The following is a 22,300-nucleotide window of genomic DNA, read 5'->3' as shown; positions in this document are numbered from 1 at the left end:
GGGATTTATAGGCTGGCAGAGTGAGCCACCCAGGACAGGCTGGACGGTAAAGCCTATGGCCAATCTGGTTTGGCACTTTTATGAACTAGAGATAGTTCACATTTTCGCTCTCCCCCTCCCCTTTCCCCTTTCCCTCTGTCCTCTTTGGGGCATAAGCAGGTGAGGTTTGGGGACCTGTGGGAGATGCACGCCGGTCTGTGCCTTCCCTGGAACGTGAGACTAAGAGAAGAAGGTAAGAATGATTAGGCATCTTCCACTTGAACTCTACACTGACTCACAGGTCCTGAATTCATAATCAGCACTGCCTACATATATTTTGTGTAGAACATCTGCAGTGTTTTAAATTAATTTTTATCAGTGCCAGGTACTGTCCTGGATGCTAGGACACTGCAACAAATACCTAAACTCATTTCATCCTAACAACCAGTGAGACAAACAGCGTTAGCAGACTCAATGATTAAGTGATCCTTCAATCACACCTGAAAGTCAAGGCCTGTTCCTAAGCCCATCTTTCCCCTGTGAAAACTGCAGGGCTTACTTTGCCTTGCAGCAAGGGGCTCATTAACCAAAGTCAGATAAAGGGGTTGGATGTGTTCATAGAAAATAATTCATGCACACCATAAATACTTTATTTAACCTACACAGTTAAATAAACTGTGAACACTGAGGACTAAGAAAGATTCCTGGTAGCTAACTGGGGGGTGGGGGGGTCAGGGAGAAAGCCGAGCCTAGCAGCCATTTCTGCACTGGGGCCTCTCACACAAACTGCACATCAAAGAGAAGCCTCCTCACTAAGCAGCCTGTCTCTGCACAGAAGTGCCTGCCCACACTGTGTTTCTGCAGTCTGAGCCAGCCCTTATGAGGGTTTCTTTCAACCAATAGGACTGAAGCTTTCCCCAGCCAATCAGAGCTGTATAGTTTTGACCAATCAGAATGGCTGCATTCTGACCACCAGGGACCAGTGGTGTGGACTTTTGTCTATATGAGCCAGCTCCCACCTGGCTCTGGGAGCACACCTTCCACAAAGACTACCTTTCCCTGGCTGGAGCTGAAACAGAAGATTTCTCGCTGGAGCAAAACAGACCTGCACCGAGTAGAGTGAAACAGGGCAGAGAAGAGACAACCATCATGGCTAAAGAGGGTCCAGGCCTCAGGGCTGCCTGGCTCCCAGGCAGCCTCACAGCAGGCTGTTCCATAGAAGAGCTGTTTTCACAGCTATGCTGTATTACCGTTGAGCTGCTTGCACTAAATAGTTTCCTTCTTCACTGCACCCAAAATTGGAGACTCCTGAATTGGTGCCAATGACCATCAGATGACAAAACACATTCAGTTGGATCCTCATTATTTGTGGATTCTGTATTTGTGAATTTGCCTGTTCATTAAAATTTACTTGTAAACCCCAAAATTAGTGCTTACAGCACCTTCTCGGTCATTCATGGATGTGCACAGTGCTGTGAAAAATTTGAGTTGTGCTAGGCACACATTCCCAGCTGAGGGCAAAAGAGGAGACAGACACTCTGCCTTCTTGTTTCAGCTCTCATACTGTAAACAAGTGTCTTTTTTGCAGTCTATTTATAGTGCTTTTTGTTGGTGATTCTGTTGTTTAAAATGGCCTCCAAGCACAGTGCTGAAGCGTTGTGTAGTGTTCCTAAGTGCAAGAAGGCTGTGATGTGCCTTATGGAGAAGGTACCTGCTTTAGATAAGCTGCACTCAGGCATGAGTTGCAGTGCCGCTGGCCGTGAGTTCAACGTTAATGAATCAATAATATTTATTAAGTAAGGCGAAGTTATCAGAGAAGGAAAACTCTGACTCCAAAAAACCTCCGCTGCCTTGCGGCATACCTCTTCAGGGGAAAGGCTAAGGGAGTAAACCCCGACAGAAAATCCGGAGCCGGAGTCCCTAAGGCGGTTTGACGTTGTAGTCAACACCGGCAACTCCTGCGGCGCACCTGAAGCCAAGCTGTATTGACTCTGTCTTTCCCTTGGACCCTTCAGCTGCGAAGAGAGGGGGGGTCTGCTGCATGGGCAACAGCAGACCCTCCATATCACCCTGCCCAGGCTCTGTAGCTTCAGTTTCACTGGAGAGGACACTCCAGCGTCATCGCAAGATGTCGATTCAACACGGGAGGAGACAGATACCGTGTCACTCCCGAGTCGGACTGCACAACCATTCTCGGCGGTGCAGATAGACTCTTAAGGAGCTACACCATCGTCTCTCGAGACGGACGGCTGCTGACTGACCGATTAAGTAAGGCGTCTTTAAACAGAAACACACATAAAATAAGTGCTGTGACCCTGTTTCCTTTAGAATAATTACAGTGAATAAATAACAAGAAGTGATTGTACACTCATTCATCCATCGTACATGTGAGTCTAGTTCCACTGAATGAAGTTCCATGTTGCTGTCTCTGCATGAATCGTACTTATAACACCCTTGATTTCCAGTTTAGATTCCTTAAGGGAGAGCAAGAATCTACATTTTTGCAAACCAAACTAAACTGGAATCCTATATTTTTATGATTATTTCTCTTAACAGTTTAAAAGTGTCTTGCCCACCCTAAAATGACAGCAATTTAAAAAAAAAAAAACAGTCCAATTTGGACAATAATCAGGTTTGCCCAACTTAGACTATTCTTAAAAACAGCATTTCACTGATTTATATAAAATCCAATAAAATTATAGCAAATAATTCCAAGTATTACTGAAATGTACAGGTTGGGAAGAAAAAATACTGACTCTTGGCAGCATGTAAGTCAACTTCAAAAGGGGAGCTTGTGTGCTTGAGAAGTAGGCTGCAAACTCTGGACCATACAACACCTTATAATTAAAACATTTTTGAGCATGCATCTCATATCTGTTTGTTGTTTGACTGAGAAATGTGTGTATTATGGATGATATGTATTTACATACATGCATAAAATACAAAAACAGAAAAATTTAAAGGGTGAGATAAGAAAGTTCCACTATTTTTTTCTTGTATCTTAGAGATCTTTCTGAACACCCTCCACCTCTGAGACTACCGCACTAGTGCACAGCCTACTGGCCATGAATATTTAGTGTGAAAGGCAACAAAAGTAGGTTTTATTAAATAAAAACAATGGAGAGTCTCTCTTAAGGGGGCATCAGAATGGCTGCACTTCTACTGTGGCAATGAATTTTTAATAAGATTGAGTTCTCATCACGTTAGTATCTCTTCCTCCATTCTCTAATTCAATGTATAATCTCTCCTATTTCTGGCTTTTAGGAGAGGCTCACACATGGTAGGTGCTCAATAAACACATAACAGAATAAACCAGTGCCGACCACAGTGCTGTGTCCTCTGTGACAGGCAGCTGTGGCCTGGTGGGGGACGGGCCCAGGGACCTGAGGCACCAGGCGCAGGGGGTGGGGTGGGGTGGGGGTGGTTCAGATTGTGTGACCTTGCAGGATTTATTTCATCTGCATTTAAACTGCCTGCTATGTAAAATTTTCCAAACACGCCTGAAATAAGAATCCCCTCATGACCTCGTAAAGAAATCAGAATCCAAGTAAGGAGAAGACAGGCCTAGGAATCTGGATGTGAACAAGCACAGCAGGTGACTCATAGTTAGACAAGTTTGAAAAATTATAGTGAGAATTAAGTGAAAGGATCTTGAATCTATAAACACCTTAAAGCTACAAGTCCATGAAAGCTCTTTCCCCTTCCTTCTCTAAGCCTGTTTTCTTTCTCATCTGTAATATGGAGATCTTTAGAGCCACTGTGAATACCAGATAACAAAATGCTTGGAAAACTGCACAGTGCTGTTACAAATTTAACCATTATTTTATATTGCTAGGAAGAGCATCAACAAAAAAATCAGGAACAACTCACTTCCTGGCAATCAGAGCAAAATGAAAATGCAGGAAAAATGGAGTTTTAATTTCAAAAGGATGTGTTCTCTCTTTTCATTCTCAAGAACTTCATAATCATTTATACTACTTCTGTTTAATCTTGAGATTCCTGGGGATAAACGTGTTCTTCCTGGCCAGGTCTCTCTCCTGCCTATAGTACCTGCTTCCTTTCCACCCCCCGCCACCCCACCTGGGGCCACAGCTCACAAAGAGAAGCCACACGCACACTCAGCCTTCTAACCATGCCTAAATAAGGCCCTAGATCTACAACTTCAAACCTCTGTTTTCATGGGATTTCAACCAAGGGGCTCCCGTTTCACTTTTGAAAAGATAACAGAATGTCATCTCACAAACAAGTTGCTTGAAAGTGGCAAGAAAAAAGAAAAAAATCTGCTTTGAAACCAGAAGCACCACACCAGGCTAGTTAAAAGAAGAAAAGAGCACCCACAGAAAAACACCGCCTGCCTTCTCACACTCGGCAAGGACCTGTTGACAGACCTTAAATAAAACCAGTGTGGAAACCCACCAACTAGGAACATTTGGGTAGGCCTTTATCAGCCAGAGACACCCTGGTGCAACCAGCCCCCTCTCAAGGCCTCAGGAAGAATGCTCTGCAACTTTGTTTCTAAGCGGCTCTTCAGGACAATGAAGGTCACTGTAAATCTGTACACAATGCTGCTGAATGCAGAGCCCTGCAGGCGCCGTTCCTGCTGTATTTGCTAACCTCACTTGGGCCTGTCCGTCTTCATTAAGGCCAGGGCTGTTGGTCAGGTGATCCTCACCACTCTCCCCTAACCCCTAGTTTTGGGGGAGCTCTCAGCTCTGCCAGAACTTGCAAACTGAATGATTGGACACTATGTTGATAGAGGAGAACTGTACTTAAGAGTCAGAAAGGGGAGCCCTGCAGGACGACTTCATTTTGCAAGTGATTTTGATCATGTGCCAGAGGGAAATTTTACAAAATCCAAGAGACTGTGTTCTGATTTTTTGGCAACAGAGATGGCCCTACGTAGGAAACGGAGGGTAACTTTTCCAAAAGGGAAGCTGACTTTGCTCTCAGTAGGACAAATGCATTTGGGAGAAAGTATATCTAGTTGTAGGATTTAAACAAACTAATAAAACTCTATCGACTCTAAAAACAAAACTTGCTTCCTTTCTTTTTAAATCACACACGGAAATAGGTTACTCTAAGGAAAGCAAAAATTCATCAGTGGAAAACCCGCACAGGACAGTTTGAGTAAAGGTGAGATTCTATATGAACCATAGGATGAAAGCTAACGTGGGTGTTCAGCCCATCCGCAGCCTATGAAAGGACGAGCACCTGGATGCAAACACCAGATCATTCTGCTCACACAGTGTTTCAGCACCCCAAAGAGTTCACCAGAGCCTATTTCACCCAGAAAACTCCCGAATGCCAGCACCTATTGGCAAATGCTTCTACAAGAGAGTATGAAAACTTAATTTAGAATACTGGACTAGATTTTAGTACCCCACTCCCCTAAATGTGACATCCCAGCCCTGGTCCCGCCTCTCGCAGGACTGCCCGCTTGAGATGGTTCCTGCGACTGGCTCAAGGGATCTAGCAGCTCTGTCAGGGGTGGGTGGAAAGGAGGAACTAGAGTTCCGGAGGCATGTAGACTTGAGCTCTCTTGAGCAGCAGAGGGAAAAGCAGCTAGCTGCCTGCAACTGTCTTGTCTCTCCCTTAGTACCACTTGTACTATCACTGATGGGGCATGGACAGGTGTGAAACACACACAGAAGGTGAGGTGGGGGTCCCAGGGCAAGGAAGTGCTCCCAGGGAAGCACGGTATGGGTAGCCCAGTTTTCACTGTGGCCCTGGGTAGGGCAGGATTGGGGGCTGCCAACACTGGGGGCTGGAGGGAGGCGCCATGACCACAGAGAGCCTTCAACATATATTTTAGCCCTTCTTTTCCCTTCTCTTTTGGAAATCAAACAAAACAAACAAAATCCCACAGCAGACGGGCTCTGACCTTGACATTAGCTGGGCTAGAAAGCACACTGTTACCATGGTAAAGAAGTCTGACTCCCACAAGAAGGGTGAACTGGCCTGGTCCTGAAGCCACAGAGGGACCTAATCCGCCAGCCAGTGGGACCATGAGGTGAAGTCTGGAACAAGCTAGAGCCGGTAGGCCAAAAAAAATACTCTTCTTTGTCAGCTGAGGGTTTGTCCTTTCAATTCTGAGGGGACTTTATTGCAAATAAATGATGCTGTTGTTTGTAGCCAGATCCACGACTAGTCTTAAAAATTAAAGACGTTAACATTTTAAACTCACTGAGATGAGAACTGACACGTGCCACAGCTCACCTAATGAGGTGCCCTGATACCTGTTCTTTTCCTTTTCTTTCTTTCTAAGAAAACTGCATAATTCTGAGCTGGGGAAGAAATGCAATGTGACAGGTGTGTTATTACGGAATTTCTGCGTGAGGAGTAACCATGCAAGAAACCCTAAGTAGAGCCAGCAGTTTTGATGGCTCACAGCAGGGCTAATAGGAACACCTGTCACCAGTAAAGCTATCAGCCCTGATAACCACTCACAAGCTTCTAAACAACATGCTCAAACATGTGAAATGGGGGGGGGGCACATGTATACTCATCAAAAATCAAGACACAGGCCTGAAGGCAAATCTATCAGCAATGGGATTTACAGAAATGAAAAATAAGGCCACCAAAAAGTGTTGTTTTTTTAAATGAACCTTGTGACTAAACAATTTTGGGATTAGCTCCTCCCAGTGCTTGCTACAATATTTTATTCATCTAGTGACCTTAACTCTCCAGAACAAGATGAAAATACCAAAGTCAACAAAAAAGCTTCAGAGCAGCCCAAAGCAATAAACCACAGGTGCTTGACTTTCATATCATTTCATCAAGTCCACCACTGTGGCAGGTTAGGGACAGATGACCCCATCATCCAGAAAGGGTAAAAAAAAAAGTTTTCTCCCCTATGCTATACATATTTTCAAAAGAATGATTTGGCAAATTTCAAACATCAGGAAACACTTTTCTTTAGAATCTCAGGTTTCTCCAACAATCTAAGGAAAATGATGTGCCGTTCTGTTATTTAAAGGTATCAAGTCCCTTCAAGCTTTTAAATATCTGGCTTTCAACACGGATGGATTACAAAATTTGGTAGGTAAGACTCAAACCAAATGAAATAGCCACTCAATTTTCCCAGTCTTTGCAAAACTAGATAAAAGCTGGTCTTTATAGTGATAAAGTCTTAAAGGACAACATGCTTTCATGTTCTCTGTGAAGTAAATAGTACCTGGGAGAAGTTCTGTGATTTGACTCCTCAATTTCACTGGAATGGGGTACCCTAAGAGTGGCACAAAACCCTAAATGTAAATGTTGAAAGGTTTAAAATATTAAAAAGGACACATTCTGACTAATAGTATCAGCGGTAAATGTTCGCTCGGCATCTGTTAGTCTGAGGCCCGTGGATTGTCCCTTTCTCCCTCACAACAGTCCTGAAATCCATTTTGCAGATGGTGAAACTGAGTCTCAATTCACCCGAGGCTATAGAGCTGCCAGGCAGCTAAGATGGAGCCAAGGGCTTAATTCTTCCCTGTTACACTGCTGTTGTCTCTTCCGAGGACAGTTATGTGCAGATGCCCAGCCTCTTCTACAACCCATGCCACATTCTTGATGCCTGGACACTGGAAGTGGCTCTGCTGGGAGCCTTTCTTAGCACTAACACTCCCCAGCAGCCAGCAGGCCCAGCCCTTGTTATTAGAACCTGTAAAATACCTTGTTAAAAAAGCTGCTGCTCACCCTGGCCAATTCCCTGAGATACTGGATTTCTTGCTTATTACAGTGTTTTAATGGAGAGACTGACATTCCTTTTTAAAGGGATTTTATGCTTCATTTTTTCTGTGCTGTCTCTGGAGGCAGAAGGGCTAAGTGCAAACAACCTCTCCTCTGAGCGCTGCCTGGCTCAGACATTCCTCTGTCCTCGAGGCCACCCTCCCCTCCAGCCCTGTCCCAGCTGAGAACTGACATCCAACAGCTGCACTAATCTCTCTCAGTTGCTGAGAGCAACAGTGCGGGCCCTGTGACAGGGCGCTGGCCAGCAGTGGGCGGCAGCCTGCCGTCCCCACACCCAGGAATCCGCCAGGCTGCACACTGCGTCCCAACACCCTGCGTACAACTGTTCAACCAAACCAGTGTGGCATGACGCCCAGGCAGGTCTAGGGCTGGGGTGAGCACAGAAGCTGGTAGCTGTCCCTGCCTGGCACAGCCTGGGTCACAGAGAGGATCCTTGGGCAGGGTGAAGAGAGGAGAGTCCTGACAAAGGTGTGTCCCGCTACTCGGTCCGCTGGGAAGGAGGGGGAAGAAGGGAAGTGTCCTCTTCTCCACCCTCAGCCTCCAGCATCATTTTAAATATGCTCCCACCTGGCCGAGCCTTGGACCCCTGAGATTCAGATACAAGATGCTGACAAGTATTTTGTGATCCCCTTTCCCTATTTTTAGAATGGCATTTAACACATTTAACAGGTGTGGGACCAATGCCCTGTGAATTAATCCGAGGGTTTTCCTGGTGTGTGGGTGTGTGTGGGTGTGTGTTGCAGTAAAGGGAACTGAACACTCTTTGGAACACTTGAGAATCCCCACTGTCAGAGCCCACCTGGGTTCACCATGTATTAATTCCTGACACAGATTTATGGGCATTGCCTTCAAATATGAAATCACCCACAGACAACCAAGACCCATAATTCAATCAGATAGAAGAAGGCTTCCACTGGCAGAAATGCATCCATCATAAAACACCGAGGGAAGCTTTACAGCAGTGGGATTGGCTCCCTCTGCTTGAACAATGGGCACCGTGGCCCCTGGGCCCTGAATCCACGCCCCTCACTTTGTTGTGCTGCCTGTTTACTTGTTTTCTGACTGGCCCTTAGGGGACCCTGTCTCCAACACGTCTATTATTTTCTCAAGTCTCGTCAATGGCCTGACACATGATAAACACTACGTCATTTGCTGGAATGATTTAAAAATTATTTATTGCCTGATCTCTTTCAATCAAGAAGCCATGTAAGATTAAACAATAACTACTGCCCAATTTTGCCCCCATCTGCAGTCACATCACCATGGTGACCACCCAGCAGTCACCCGTCCAGGCCAAGTCTTGGTCAGCCTGAGATATGTCATGTCACTCAGACACAAGACCCGGGGTTTCCAAAGCAAAGCCACTGCCTAGGCACCTTCCCCGCCATAGCTGAGCTTGTCCTAGACCTGCACCTGCAAGGTGACCTGCTGAGCGCTTGCAACATGCTTGTTCAGACTGAGATGGGCTGTGATCACACCATATGCCCTGTACTTAGTACATAAATAAGAATGTAAAACCTATCAGGCATTTTTTATATTGAACCTATGCCGACATTATAATTTGGACATACTGGTGTAATCAACAAAACATGATCAATTTCACCTGTTTTTGATTTTTAAAAATGGGTCTACCAGATTAGCCCTGGCCCGGGTAGCTCGGTTGGTAAGAGTAACATTCTGATATGCCAAGATTGCAGGTTTGATCCTCAGTCAGGGCACATACAAGCATCAACCGATGCATGCATAAATAAGTGGACCAACAAATCATTGTTCTTCCCTCTCTCCCTCTAAAATCAATATATATATTTTTTAATGTGACTATTTGAAAATTTAAAATGACATGCATGGCTCTCATCCTGTGTTGGTCACACTGACCTGCACTTCCCTCCCAGCTAGCTTTATTCATGGCAGTGTACAACCTGTTAACTGTTTTATTCTTATAACCAAGCAAGACATTCAACACCCTGAAACATCCTCACACAGGGAGGTCCTTTATGCACCCACCTGCTCGCTGAACACTCTTGTCCATCACCTCCGATTCCACATGCCAGGTCTCAATAAGCCCTGTGCTTCTTGCCTGGGGAGCTGCACAGAGGGGCAAACTTACTGCTGGTCACACCAGGGCCAGGCAATAACTGACAAGAGCTAGAATTGCTACAAGTGGCTTCAGGTCTTCCTGTTGCTCTACGCTGACACTTCACTAATTTGAAACACAGGGGTATGGAAGATAACAGCTTCAGCGTTTACACATGTTTAGATTTCCAACACTTTTTATTAAGGGACAATGGGCATCTTGCCAGTTTCTGGAGTGGGGGCTAAGGGCAGGAGGGAAGAGAAGCCAACAGCTGTTTTGAGTTATAAACTTTCTGCTTAAACTGGTAGCATCTAACCCATTGTGGTTCTGCTTGCCTTTGGGGTTTGCAAATGGAGTTGGTGCCTATTTTAGCTCTGGGTTAACAAGCAGTTTCTCCCACCAGCGACTGTCACAGTTCACTGCCTGGCTCCTGCCTGCTCCATGGCCTCCTCTGATAGCAGGCTATTATGTGGAAAGGCAGAGCAGTCAGGAGAAAAGGGAAATTAACTATGTTCTGTAATCAGTTCCTTTTGGTTTCCAGACACAAGCCCCACCCCACCTAGCAACAGCCACTAGACTGGGGACAGCCTGGTTGTCCTCCACAGTGGAAGCTAGGCAGCCCTTCTTGTGGCCACTGCCAGGTGCAGCACCCAGGAGTTCCACGGGAGGGAGGACTGCCGGGAGGGCCGGAGTCCCTGCCAGGCTACAAAACTTCTTTAGTCAATTCCTCACCAAACAAAGGGTATTACTACTGAGTAGGCAAGGAAAACAGGCAGAACTTGAGTTCCACCATCATAGCCCACCGGTGGTGCTGGAGGCTTTGGAGACATGGTGAGTGAATTACCTACCAAATCATGGAACAACCAGTGTCCAGTGCAATGCCAACCTCCATCCTCTCTGAGTGGCAAGACCAGCCTGTCCCTGGAGAAGCTGTCCGTGTAGAAGGCTCCATTCCAGGAGAACCCACACCCTCACGCAGGCCGCATTTAAGAAGGGACACCTGATCTTTGTCTATCAATGTTATACACTGTGCTGTGTAGCCTCCAGCCACCCAGAAATCTCTACAGAGTCCAATTATTTTCCCTGTGAGGCCGAATTATCTAGAAGAGGGCAAGTGCGTGGTTCCTAATGATATGTGAGCACAGATTAAAGCAGAAAGTGAAATAAAATATATGAAGGAACTTGGAGACTAGCAGTGTGTTTATCTTGCAGTGAGGGAGTTGGGGGTCCCATGGGCTATTCCTGCCTCTGCCCACGACTTGCTATATGAGGCTCATCTGTTAAGTTCATCCCTGTTTGCTCAGGTCCTCAGCTGAGCCAACTATCTCAATATTCATCACCCACCACAAGCCCACATACAGTGATGCTGTGGATGTTAATGAAATCACGAAGTCAAGTTCCTGAATCTCTCAGAACTGTAAAAGAGCCAGATGCTTTCTCTTGTTAGACAAAGGACTGTTAAGAGACAGGTTTCAGAATCACAGAATTTAAGACCTGAAAGGGAATGCAGGGATTGTCTGGTCCAGCTCTCCTTCAAGGTTCAGAAGTAAGCTGGTCAAGGTCCCATGACAGCAGAGACACGACTGAGATCCAGGGGTCCTCACAGCTGCCCCATGCCCACTCCTACACATTATGCAATTTCCCAAGATGGGGGAGTTATGTAAAGACATTTTATAGCACTTCAATTGCTCAGCAGTTTAAACTCTTCATAAATCCTTTTTCCACCTAATGGAAAAATGTCAAGCCAATGTGACTAAGGATAATAATATTTGACACAGCTTTAAGTTGCCATACAATTAATTAGGCTTTTCTCTGAACACAGAAGTCTTCAGCTTCCTCAGACTCTTTCATTCCTGAGTCACAACCAAGCATGTGCCATCAGGAAGGAAATCTGGTCCACATATTGGTGAGTCACACGCCAGATGTCCAGAGTTTTACAGTCCCAAATTGCCTTCTGCGTCCCAGCGCTGCAGCCACGTATGCGCTTGCCTCTGTCCTGGGTGACCCTGGCAGATGTGCAGCTTTGCAGCCTCACACTGCACTGGGGGCCCCCTATGATGCCTCGTTCTCTCCAAGGCTCAGAAACTGTGGGATGGCTTTAAAACTTGCAGTTCTGTAGGAAAAGGTTCCAAGACTATCTGCTCACTAAGAACACAGGACTTTCTGCCTGATGAACAAGTTCTCATAGAAGGCAGGGGGAAAAAGCTGAGTTTCCCGTCCCGCAAAGCCCCAAGTGCTGCTGGAAAGTCATTATTACCATCCACGTTTTCTGCATGGAAAGGCTGAGGATCAGGAAAACCAGAGCCAGCGAAGACCTAAAATTGAGTCTGGGCCAGCAGAACAATCACTTCCCTTTAGGTCAAATGTCTTGCCCGAAGTAGAACTTGGTCCCTCCCCAAGAGGCACCCTCAGTGTTCCATGCCACCAGTGCAGTCCAGTGCCAACACCTATGGGCACCTGACAGGCCCTCCTGTCCTTACCACAGACTCTTGCACAGCTAAGATCATTGGGTTACAACACCTTTTGTGAAGACAATGTGTCTGCTGCCCAAAAGCCCCATGAGAGGACACTCCCCATGCACGGGGGCTCATGGCGATGGCTCCAAGGGCCTCGCAGGAGTGAAGGAAGCAGAGTGAAGCTCAGCGAACACATTCTGTGGCTATAGCCACCTTCTGTGCATACCTTTCAACCCAACTTCATACACCATTCTTAATGGCCTTACTAATGTCCTCATACCCAAGTTAAATAATTTCAGCTCAGTATGTAGTAATGACAAAATAGGGTATGTCTTCTGCCAGAAAAAACAGGAATGGAAAGTTTTCCAGAGTGCAGGTATATCCCACCCTTTCTCTTACCTTAGTGGGTTATCTGAGTGGGTCTCCATGTGGGTCTCCAGTCCATACTTGCAAACAAACTCCTTGAAACATACTGGGCAGTGAAACACTTCATCAGCTGTCTTCTCCAAGTCACCTGACTGCCCATCTTCTACCATCTTAGGGGAAAGGAAAACGTGAAGTCACGAAGGAAGCTTCCCACATGGGTCTGCTTCCAAAGAGAAGCCCACACTCAATTCAGAGGCTATCTAAAAGGAAAAGGATACCACCCCCTAGGTATTTAGGATACTATTGACCAGTCCTTCATTCATGCAATGAACACTCACTAAATATCCATCCACCCACCCACCCAGCCTCATCCATTCAACAAATATTTACAGAGCACCTAGCATCTGACAGACACTGGGAATAAAAGAGTGAGGACAAAAGAGTAACGCTATGAAGCTCCCATTCTAGCTAGGAAAATAAAGAAGTAGAGGAGCACAGGAATGAGCTCATTTCACCAGTGGGCTCAGCGAGAGGCTCCACAGAGAAAAGCGCACAGGTACTCTCTCCTGCGGACACCTTTCAAAACAGTGGCTGAAAACACAGGCCAGAAGCTTAGGAGGGATGTCTGCCAAGTCCCCATACTGTGAAAGTAAAGACTAGGAGTATTTCTACCAAGAGTCCCGTGGCTAGGCACATCTGGGCTGGGAGCAGGGAGGACCTTTTTAGCAGGGGCTGGGTCTTCTTTCTCCGACTCAGCATCATGACTCAGTTTCCTTTTGGAGGACAGCCGCCTGCGCTTCAGTGGGGATGGAGGGGCTACAGCTGTAGCACTGCTAGGGTCCTTCTCATGAATCTTCATATGTCTGGAAAAACACACATATACACACACACACACACACAATATGATTTAGCAAAACAAAGTTTTAGTCTGTTTCTTTTAAATATTTATATTTTATATTTAGGTGTTGGTAAATTTTCTTAAAGAGATATGAAGTATAATTTATACACTGACTTCTCTCTTTTAAAAACCTATAACTTCCTTTTACTCTCTTAAATCTCTTGCAAGTGCTATTCAAAAAAATGTCACGTAATACCTTGCTGTCTGTTGGGAGACATTCATGAACTTTACCAGCACTAATGAGACAAAAAGAAACTATCTGATGACCCATTCTTCTTACTCAGGCAAAATGTATTGGGTTGGCCAAAAAGTTCATTTTTTTTTTTTTTCGTACGATGGCTCTAGTAGCACTTAGTTATCTTTAACTTCATTTGAAACAGTTTTGTCAGTGTGCATTTAAAAAATACTTAGCAAAATTGATGAATTTTTGTGTAGCCATTTTAATACTGAAGATGGAAGAAAAGCAACATTTTCAGCATGTTATGCTTTATTATTTCAAGAAAAGCAAAAATACAGAAAAAGATTTGTGCAGTGTATGGAGAAGGTGCTATGACTTATTGAACATGTGGAAAGTGGTTTGTGAAGTTTTATGCTGGAGATTCTTGCTAGACAATGCTCCACGGTCAGGCAGACAAGTTGAAGTTGATAGCGATCAAACTGAGACATTGAGAACAATCAATGTTATCCATGCAGGAAATAGCTCACATACTCAAAATATCCAAATCAATAAAGTTACTGGTGAAAATTTAAAAAATGTATCTTTCATTTTACAGAAAACATCATATAGACTTTTTGGCCACCCCAATACTATTTTAGGACACATAATTCTATAGAATAAAGAATCCCCAGATACCACTAGTTCACAGAGCAAGTAATCTCTCTGTATTTGCCCCCAGAACCCATCCCACCTCTACCAGTACTATGTGTTCTCTTTCTTCTGCCTTCTGAAAAATGCTGGGGGTCAAATTTGAGAATTGCTGACTGAAAAAGTATCTGGGGTGCTTATTGAGACCCAAGAACTTTTCGATGTTGTTCATAGTATTGCATGGATTGATAGCTCATGGGAAGAGCTGGGACAATAAAATGAGTAGGTTACATGTTGCAACCCTGACATCTATGAGACTAGGAATATACATATAAGAAAGTATTACATATTCACTCTATATGTTTATCTATATACATATTATAATAAAGAGTTTTATGGGTTCCAAAAAAAGGGTTTTATGGATACCTGATTTAAAGTGACCTAACTTGACAAGTTCTAAAACACACATCCTAGGAGAAAGAATGACATTACAATGATCGTACTGGAGAAGTCCTTAGGAATGGGAAAAACAGCTAAGTTTTCATAATCTATCCTGTCACATTTATAAAGAGAAGTTCAGCTCATTTTTTGCTGCACCTTCCTCAGAGGAGACAGGCTGAGGATGAAAAGGCAAAGAAGCTCGTGAACCAGGACCAGCAGCAACACAGGCTCTACGACAGCTAAGCTAGTGCCTTTCCCTCACATAACCCTGCCCTGCAGTAGCTGTGGGTCCTCATTTCTGAGCATGGGGAGGTTGAGATGCTGACTTCACTTGTTCTGGTCATACAGACATGCTCCAGAAGATTAGCCCGACCGAAGAGCATCAGCCCAACCTTCCATCGGCACATTAGATGTGGCCTAACCCTCAAGGAAATGGGCCTCCAGGAGGGAGGCTCAGCCCAAACCCCTGTCCTCTCAGGGGGAGTTGGTGTGGCAGAGCAGAATGGAAGAGAATCCCAACCATAATGCCCACGTCCACATAATTCTTACTTAGATTATTAGGAAAGGATGCTTTATTATTAGCTCTAGGTCACCTAAAGCTTTGGGGAAGTTAATGAACACAGCCTTATTCTAAGCACCTGCTGTATTCCAAGGTCATTTAAGGAGACTATCAGTGCTTGGAAGGGAAAAAGAAAGTCTGGCAAGCTTCTTTTAACATTTAATGTAGGGCACATTCCAACTTAGAAACGTAAACAAAATTTTTCATAGCATCTAAGAATTGAGGAAGTATAATACTACTAAGGGATGCAAATTAGTACCAAACCTACCCTTTTAATACCTAACTCAAAATTAATCTTAAAAATGAATACCCTTTTCAACAGTCGATAGGTTACTTGTGCAGATGAACATGAGGCTACAATAAGCTGTGAGAATACTGCACATCAGAGGTTGTCAAGTTGTTCACTAGCTCATGTCAAGTCGCACCTTTTCTATCGTATGATACTGCTATTCACAAAATGATACTTTATTATCTAGTTCTTAGGATTTATGACAAGTTGTTTTCACAAAGAGAGGAAAAAGAGGGACTAGAGCTAGCACTCATATCTGGTGAGCACTTGACACAGGTTATTATTTCTGTTCTGCGGATGAGGCTGTGGAGGTGTGGAGAGACTGACACACCCAGGGTCTCACAGCTGGGCTGGGCCGGGCCAGGACAGACCGTGGTGTGCCGGTTCGCGTCCATGCCTTCCCTCCAAATTGCCTCCAAAGGCTAAGACTTTGGATCTGTGCTCTGGATCACGGGCTACAATCTTAGGGCTCAAACCTAAACCAAGACATTTCCTTTCTGAGTGACTGTTGGCCCAAGGCCTAGCAGTTGATAGCAAACACTAACAAAATTTCAACAGGGCGTGAAGGGTCCAAGGTCAGGCAAGAACATTCCCCACCTCCAATCCTGCCTCTGTCTTATTCTGGGGAAAAAAAACAACAACAAACCACACACACACACACACACACACACACACACACACACAAACTGGGACTGCCCTTGAACTGCACCACTGTCAAGGGTGGGGAGAAGAGGCCAGATTAAAGCAGTCTGGAGGGGTTGGCGGCAAGTACAAGGCTGCCGAAAACATTAGCCCACTCCAGTTTTCAGACTGAGCCCAATTGGAGCCCCAGATTCGAAGCTCAAGCAGTACCCCATTCTAGGGTTAAATCTCCAGTTGCTGGCCAAGACACAGGGTGTTCCCAACGTGTCCTTTCAGCTACCTGGTGACCAACTGCTGCAGGCTTCAGTCAACAGTGGAGCTGCCAGGGTTGGAAGCTCCAATTATTTCTGGAGTTGATTGTGATCTGTGGTTAATGATACTCCCTACCCTACCCCTACTCTTCCTCCTTGGCCTATAGCTTGTCCACTTCTTCCCATACCCTCACAGGAAGTGGGGTGAGACACCATGATGAGCCGCTCATGGCCTCTTTCCCACAGAACATGGCTAAAACAGAAAGCAAGGCTCAGGTCTGTTTTTCTCTCAGGTTTTATTTCAAGGGCTAATCCATCCAATTTCCATGTGCCCTAAGAATCAATAAATTACAATGAGCCTCCGAACTGGAAGGGAGCTGAGATGAAACCCAACGCCCCACTCAGCAGAGAAAGTCCTCTCCCCCATTTTTTGGCTATAAGCACACACTTAGTTCTGACTGAATACTTCCAGACACAATGACTTCTCCATTTTCAACAGTGTTCTTTGTTAAAGTCATCTTCCCCATGTTGAGTCAAAAATTCCACCCTTCCGTTAAATGTCTGTTTGGCCTCAGGGGTAACACAGAATCAGTCTACATTCTCTTATCCATGGCAGCTCTTCTAATAGTTCAGGATGACAACTGCCTTTCTCTAAAACTCCCTTAAAATTGAACAACTCCAGTTCCTTCAGCCAGCTCCCCCAAGCTCTGCTCTCGTCTGTTAATGATACCAATCACTGTCAACCTTGGAATACTGTCCAGTTTCTGACTGTCCTTCACAAAATGTTGGACCAGACGTGAGTAGCAATTTGATACGGTCTGAGAGTGAAAGCCACAGGGCTAGGACCTAACCTCCAGTAGTTACGGAAACAGGGCTGAGGTTTCCTTGTGCATGTTTCACAGCAGCATTACGCCCTCAGTTCCTAACAGCCCCGTCTTTTCTCCATTCAAACTGCTATGAAGCCACGTCTCCTCCATTCTGCACCTAACGGTTACCATCTTTTCACACTTTCCAGATTGGCAAGGCTGAGAAATATGCAATGTCAGTGTGGTGAAGTATGCTTCTCATTCACTGCAATAGCCCCTGGTGGCACAGAGTAGGTGGTCAATAAATATCTGCCAAAATGGCTGAATGGATGAATAAACGAATGAGTAAGTATTTGTTGAATCACTTAATGGAGAGAGGGATGGAGTAAATGCAGAAAATCTGTTACACTTGCTAAGTATTACTACAACATATGTCCTCAGTTTCCAAGACAGCTTATAATTTGCTTTACTAGGATGTACTGTTAGCACACTTGATATGAAACTGTAAACAGTGCTATGCTGAAGAGACTTGAATGAAAAACACCTCAAATGTAACACTGAGGACACAGGTTGATGTTTTCTCTATTGGGATTAATCCGTGTTTAGGCACTCAAAACTATACCTACATTCATAGTAGACAGAAGTCAATGTAAACGCAAAGGAAGCATCTGCTTTTTGCATAAAATTCTAGAATTTTCTCTCAGAGGCATGCCCCTTCAATAGCAGAAATCCTGCCACACTGTGGTCTAAGGAAGGAATTTTATTAGAACTTTTTCAGGAGTCAAGTGAAGTTTTCTCCAATTCATAACACCCCGAGGGGCTTTTATAGTAATGAAGCAAAAGTAATATTGCAGATGTTTCTTAAACTAGGAAAAAGTCTAAGACTGAGTATTTTCAAGGACTGATAGGAGCCTACTTTGAATTTTGGAATGGATGCTGATTTTCAACTGAAGAGTTTTTCTCCTGTGAATATAATAATTTATTTTCTAAAATGTGAAAAGATCCATTGTAGTTAGGGTGGACTGTCTGTTCAAATAAGGAATATATCAGAGCTAAACCAAATATGCCTTGTACAAGAGGAATTCAAAGGAGACAGGCCCATTTCTAAAGCAATCCCTCCCTCCCTCCATTAACTTCCTCACTTCAGTTCCAAATCCAGGAACTGTCTGCTGACCTTTCCTAGGTATGTAAATCTGTAGATTTGGAAACAGAAGTAAACTCCTGACCATTGAAGCACTGGTTTGCTCCGGGAAGCAAGCAGGAGTTGGGGTGTATGAAAAAAAGCAAACCTGGGCAGGCAGACGGTGTAGGAGAGAGAGAGACCACGTGATGGCAGTGAAGTCTTGGGGCAGCCTGGGAGCTGCCAGGCATGTCAGAGCCACATCCCAGTTCTACAGTCTAGTAACCACGGAGACGCCTCCAGTTACTTTGGCGACCTCAGCTTCAGTTTTCACATCTGTAAAACGTCTCAGGAGGATGCTACCAGCCTCTCAGAGCACTGGTTTTCAAACTGTGGTCCTCTGACCAGCAGCAGCAGCATCGCCCAGGCGCCTGTTACCAGTGCAAGTCCTCAGGCTGGGCCCCAGCATCCTGGGTTTCCACAAGCCCTCCAGGTGATACTCAAGTGTGAAGGTCACTGTGACGGAAATCCTAACCCTTCACACTGTTCGTGGATCTGGTTAACTTTCTGACTAAGATACTGACATTTTCCGGATATCAGCATTAAACATCTCCCAGGGTCACCAGCAGTCCCTGAACATGTTTGCCAGGTATAAATACATAACAAAAAAAAGCTGGGAAGTTTAACATTCATTCATAAGATTATTTTTTGGGTAAAATCCTTTGGAAAACTCTCAACAAGTAGTAGAAGGTGTCCTCAAGGCAAGTCTCAAACATTCTTTAAGCGTTCCCATATCTAACTTACATGAGAAGGTCAAAACTCAGGAGAGATCTACATACTCCCAGTATTTGCTAACTTTTCAGTCTTAAATTTTCTCATGGGTTTTATTGATCTAGAAGCTGAATTATTTGATCCTCTGAGTGAATGGCATTATAAAAAAGATCACTCTTTCAGGACACGGGACACAAACCGTACACAAATAGTATTCAGCACCGCTCAGGGCTGACAAACTTAAGTCAACAGGTTCAAAACAGGTTTATACAGCCTTATTATGGGCCTATCTCCACTCCTACCTGTACCTGGGGCTACCTTTGCTTTTCCAACAAAGCCATGTGACAACCAAAGAGAGAATGAATGAGATTTAGAAGCATCACAGCTCTGCAACCTATGTTTTAGAACAAAGAAAAGAAAGCCTCCAGAAAGATTTGTGTATGTTTCTGTAACAGATGTTTGGGGGAGCGGGGGTTAAGGGTAGGGAACTGTGGTACCTGTAATGTCAATGGAACCCTGTGCCCCCAAACGAGGGGGTGCGGAATGAAAACAAGAGGTGTACACAGGGGACTGGGGACAGGATGGCAAAGCATCGACCAAGCCAGTGTGGCCTCATCTATGAGCTCAAAGGCACCTTCTAGTAATACAGGTGTTGTTAAGGTGTGGTCATGCTTGTCCAGAAGGCAGGTCACCCCAGCTCTGCCTGGGTGCAGAGGAAGGTTGGATAATGGTGTAAGCAGCCTTGCTGACCAAGGAGACAGCACTCTGAGAAAGATCTAGAAGTCAGCGAGAGTGAAGTGCCAACCTTGGGGAGGCTTTTCTGCTGTCTGCAGGCTGGCTGTGGGGTAGCCCCACCAAGTTGCTCCCAAGGCTCTCAGGATGCTGCGCTCACCCCAGCATGAGCCAGTGGGTGTCCACGTCCTCTGACAGAGGCAGTGTGGCTGGCACCGGCTGGGAGAAAGGGAAGGGGTGGATCTTACCCTAATATTCCAGCTTACTCCTGCTGCTTTTGCCTCTACTCAGGGGTGAGGGATGAGGAAGGTGTCTAAAAGACCATGCCCCACATGTCGCCTTGGTGAATGCAGCCTGACACTCCGGTGGTGCCATCAATCGAAAACTATAAAAAGTTAAGGAATCTTAATTCAAAGTAGGAGTGTGCCAGGGGCTCAGTTTCACAATTGTGTTTGCATAATCTCTGCTGCTCCTCAGCCCAGAGCTGCCCACCAACCCCAACTCAGGGGTGCAGTTTCAGCCGGACTCCCACTTGCCCCTCAGCGCCGCCTCCTCTGTCATGACGGAGAGGGCCATTCCTTCTTTGTCTTGGTCTCGTGTAAGACCTTGGTACAAACACTTCCTTGCTGATGGACAGAGCTGGCAGGATGATGCCTGGAGAACGTTTCCCCCCAGAGTCCTCAATCTCCAGGCCATCCTTCAGGTAGGAGAAAGGCAACGTTTTGGCTGTTGCATCCCTTTCCCTCACCTCCATGCTGACACTGGAAGCTGCTGATCTCAGAACAGAATTGAGGCACGTTTTCCAGTTCCTGACTGTCTACTTGGAAAGCAAAGGGCCCTTCACTGCTCCTTCTGACTTGTCTCCTGACTTTCAAATACAGTGCAGGAGAGTCTGGCAGGTGGCCCATGTCAATAAATAACAACCTTTAAAAAATCTCAGTTCTAGACCTTGTCCTTAACTACCATGCCTTTGAATCAGTAAAACCTAAACCCGCTTGTACTGTTTTTCTTTTGCCTTCTTTTGTTTTGTAAAACAAATTTTCATTTGTTACAACATGCTTCATATACTATTTGGCTTCCTGGATACCTGTTTGTAATAAAAAAATACATAGTCCATATTTCCACGTAAAATCGCAGATTCCTAAAAAGCAAACAAAAGACCTCAGAGGTAGAATGAGTAAACCTTGATTTCACCCAAACAGAACTCCCTCACTCATGCAGAGCTGAAATTGGCTTGCCCGGACCTTCCCTGTGTTAATCCAGAGAAATAAGAAGGAAGTGACCACCTTCCCTTAGATGTTTTCTGGGCAGCTGCTACACAGGAGTGGGCCCTGCTTCCCCAGGCTATCCTCCCTCCCTTTTCTTCAATCTTCTCACACAGCCTGGGATCCCAACCCCATTCTCAGAGCTGGCCCTGTAGCAAGGCTCCCAGGCCAGGTGATAAAGCCCATCTGAAGGTGACATTCTCCGGGCCATTACCCCCATGGCTGGAGAAAGCCCTTCTGTGGCAAACAGCTAAGAAACTACAGTTAAGCCAACCCTTAAGCCTAAGCTTCAGGGTAGAATGGAAATGCTCAAGTCACTGGTCACTGAGACCCCTTCTCACTTCATCCCTGAGGGGATCCGCGAGGGAATCAGCCTTAGCTTTCTTAAGATGGCAGAAGCTAGTCATTCACATCCTCTTTCTTCTTGCAGAGGAGGAAGAGATGATTATCACCACAATAAGGTGGTGCTAAGTCACTGTTTGCTGCTCCTCAGCTGCTTCCAAAAGAGGAAGGAGGAATGCTTAGGCTGGGTCCTTCCGAGAGGGCCTGCCGCCACAGAGGGAACTGGGAGGTGTGGGCTGCGAGACCAGGGAAGGAGCGCAGAATAAAGGAAAGTCAGCGCCACTATGGGCATACATAGCATATTCTTTAGGGGCCGTGAGAAAGAGCTGAGAAGGAATGGGGTACCAAACTCAGCTCAACTGAGAGAGAAATAATGAAAATGAGTCCAAAGAGAAACATCAACTGTGAAAACAAGCGCTCCTGCTTGACTGCAGCAGTGCAGCCACCTTTTATCAAACATGGGATTAAGGTGGTCCACACCGGCCTCTGCTGGCCCAAGTGATGTGCCACAGGGAGAGCTGCCAAGATTCCTTCGGATCTCACCCCCACAACATCGCAGACCTCAGTTCTCCTAACACTAAAACAATCCTTTTGGGTGAGCTGGGCTGTATAAGTGTGAAGAATTAAGTGCTGACACTATATACCAATGAACCCATTATGCAACTGAATCTCTGATTTAAGGAAATACAAAATCTCTCCCCACTGAAGGCCAGTAAGCTCTCTATCAACCCAGAGTCTGGGAGGACACAGAGGACAAAGGACCACGGGCA

At 45.4% G+C, this 22,300-nt stretch overlaps 1 protein-coding gene across 2 annotated transcripts in view; it reads right to left on the bottom strand.

Annotated features, from left to right (window-relative positions):
- The window catches only part of RREB1 (ras responsive element binding protein 1), a 63,573-nt gene that overhangs the window by 21,234 nt on the left and 20,039 nt on the right, over positions 1-22,300 (bottom strand). For both annotated transcript variants that reach the window (XM_090269848.1, XM_090269849.1), the window contains exons 5-6: positions 13,328-13,472; positions 12,643-12,779 (exon numbers count right to left, since the gene is read on the bottom strand). In XM_090269848.1, the coding sequence (XP_090125974.1) occupies positions 12,643-12,779; positions 13,328-13,472 (282 nt within the window). The remainder of the gene's footprint in view (positions 1-12,642; positions 12,780-13,327; positions 13,473-22,300) is intronic.

This window comes from Furipterus horrens, unplaced genomic scaffold (genome assembly GCF_987537825.1).
Source record: "Furipterus horrens unplaced genomic scaffold, mFurHor1.1.pri manual_scaffold_3, whole genome shotgun sequence".
Classification (NCBI taxonomy): Eukaryota; Metazoa; Chordata; class Mammalia; order Chiroptera; family Furipteridae; genus Furipterus; species Furipterus horrens.
This window is presented reverse-complemented; position numbering and strand designations above follow the sequence as displayed.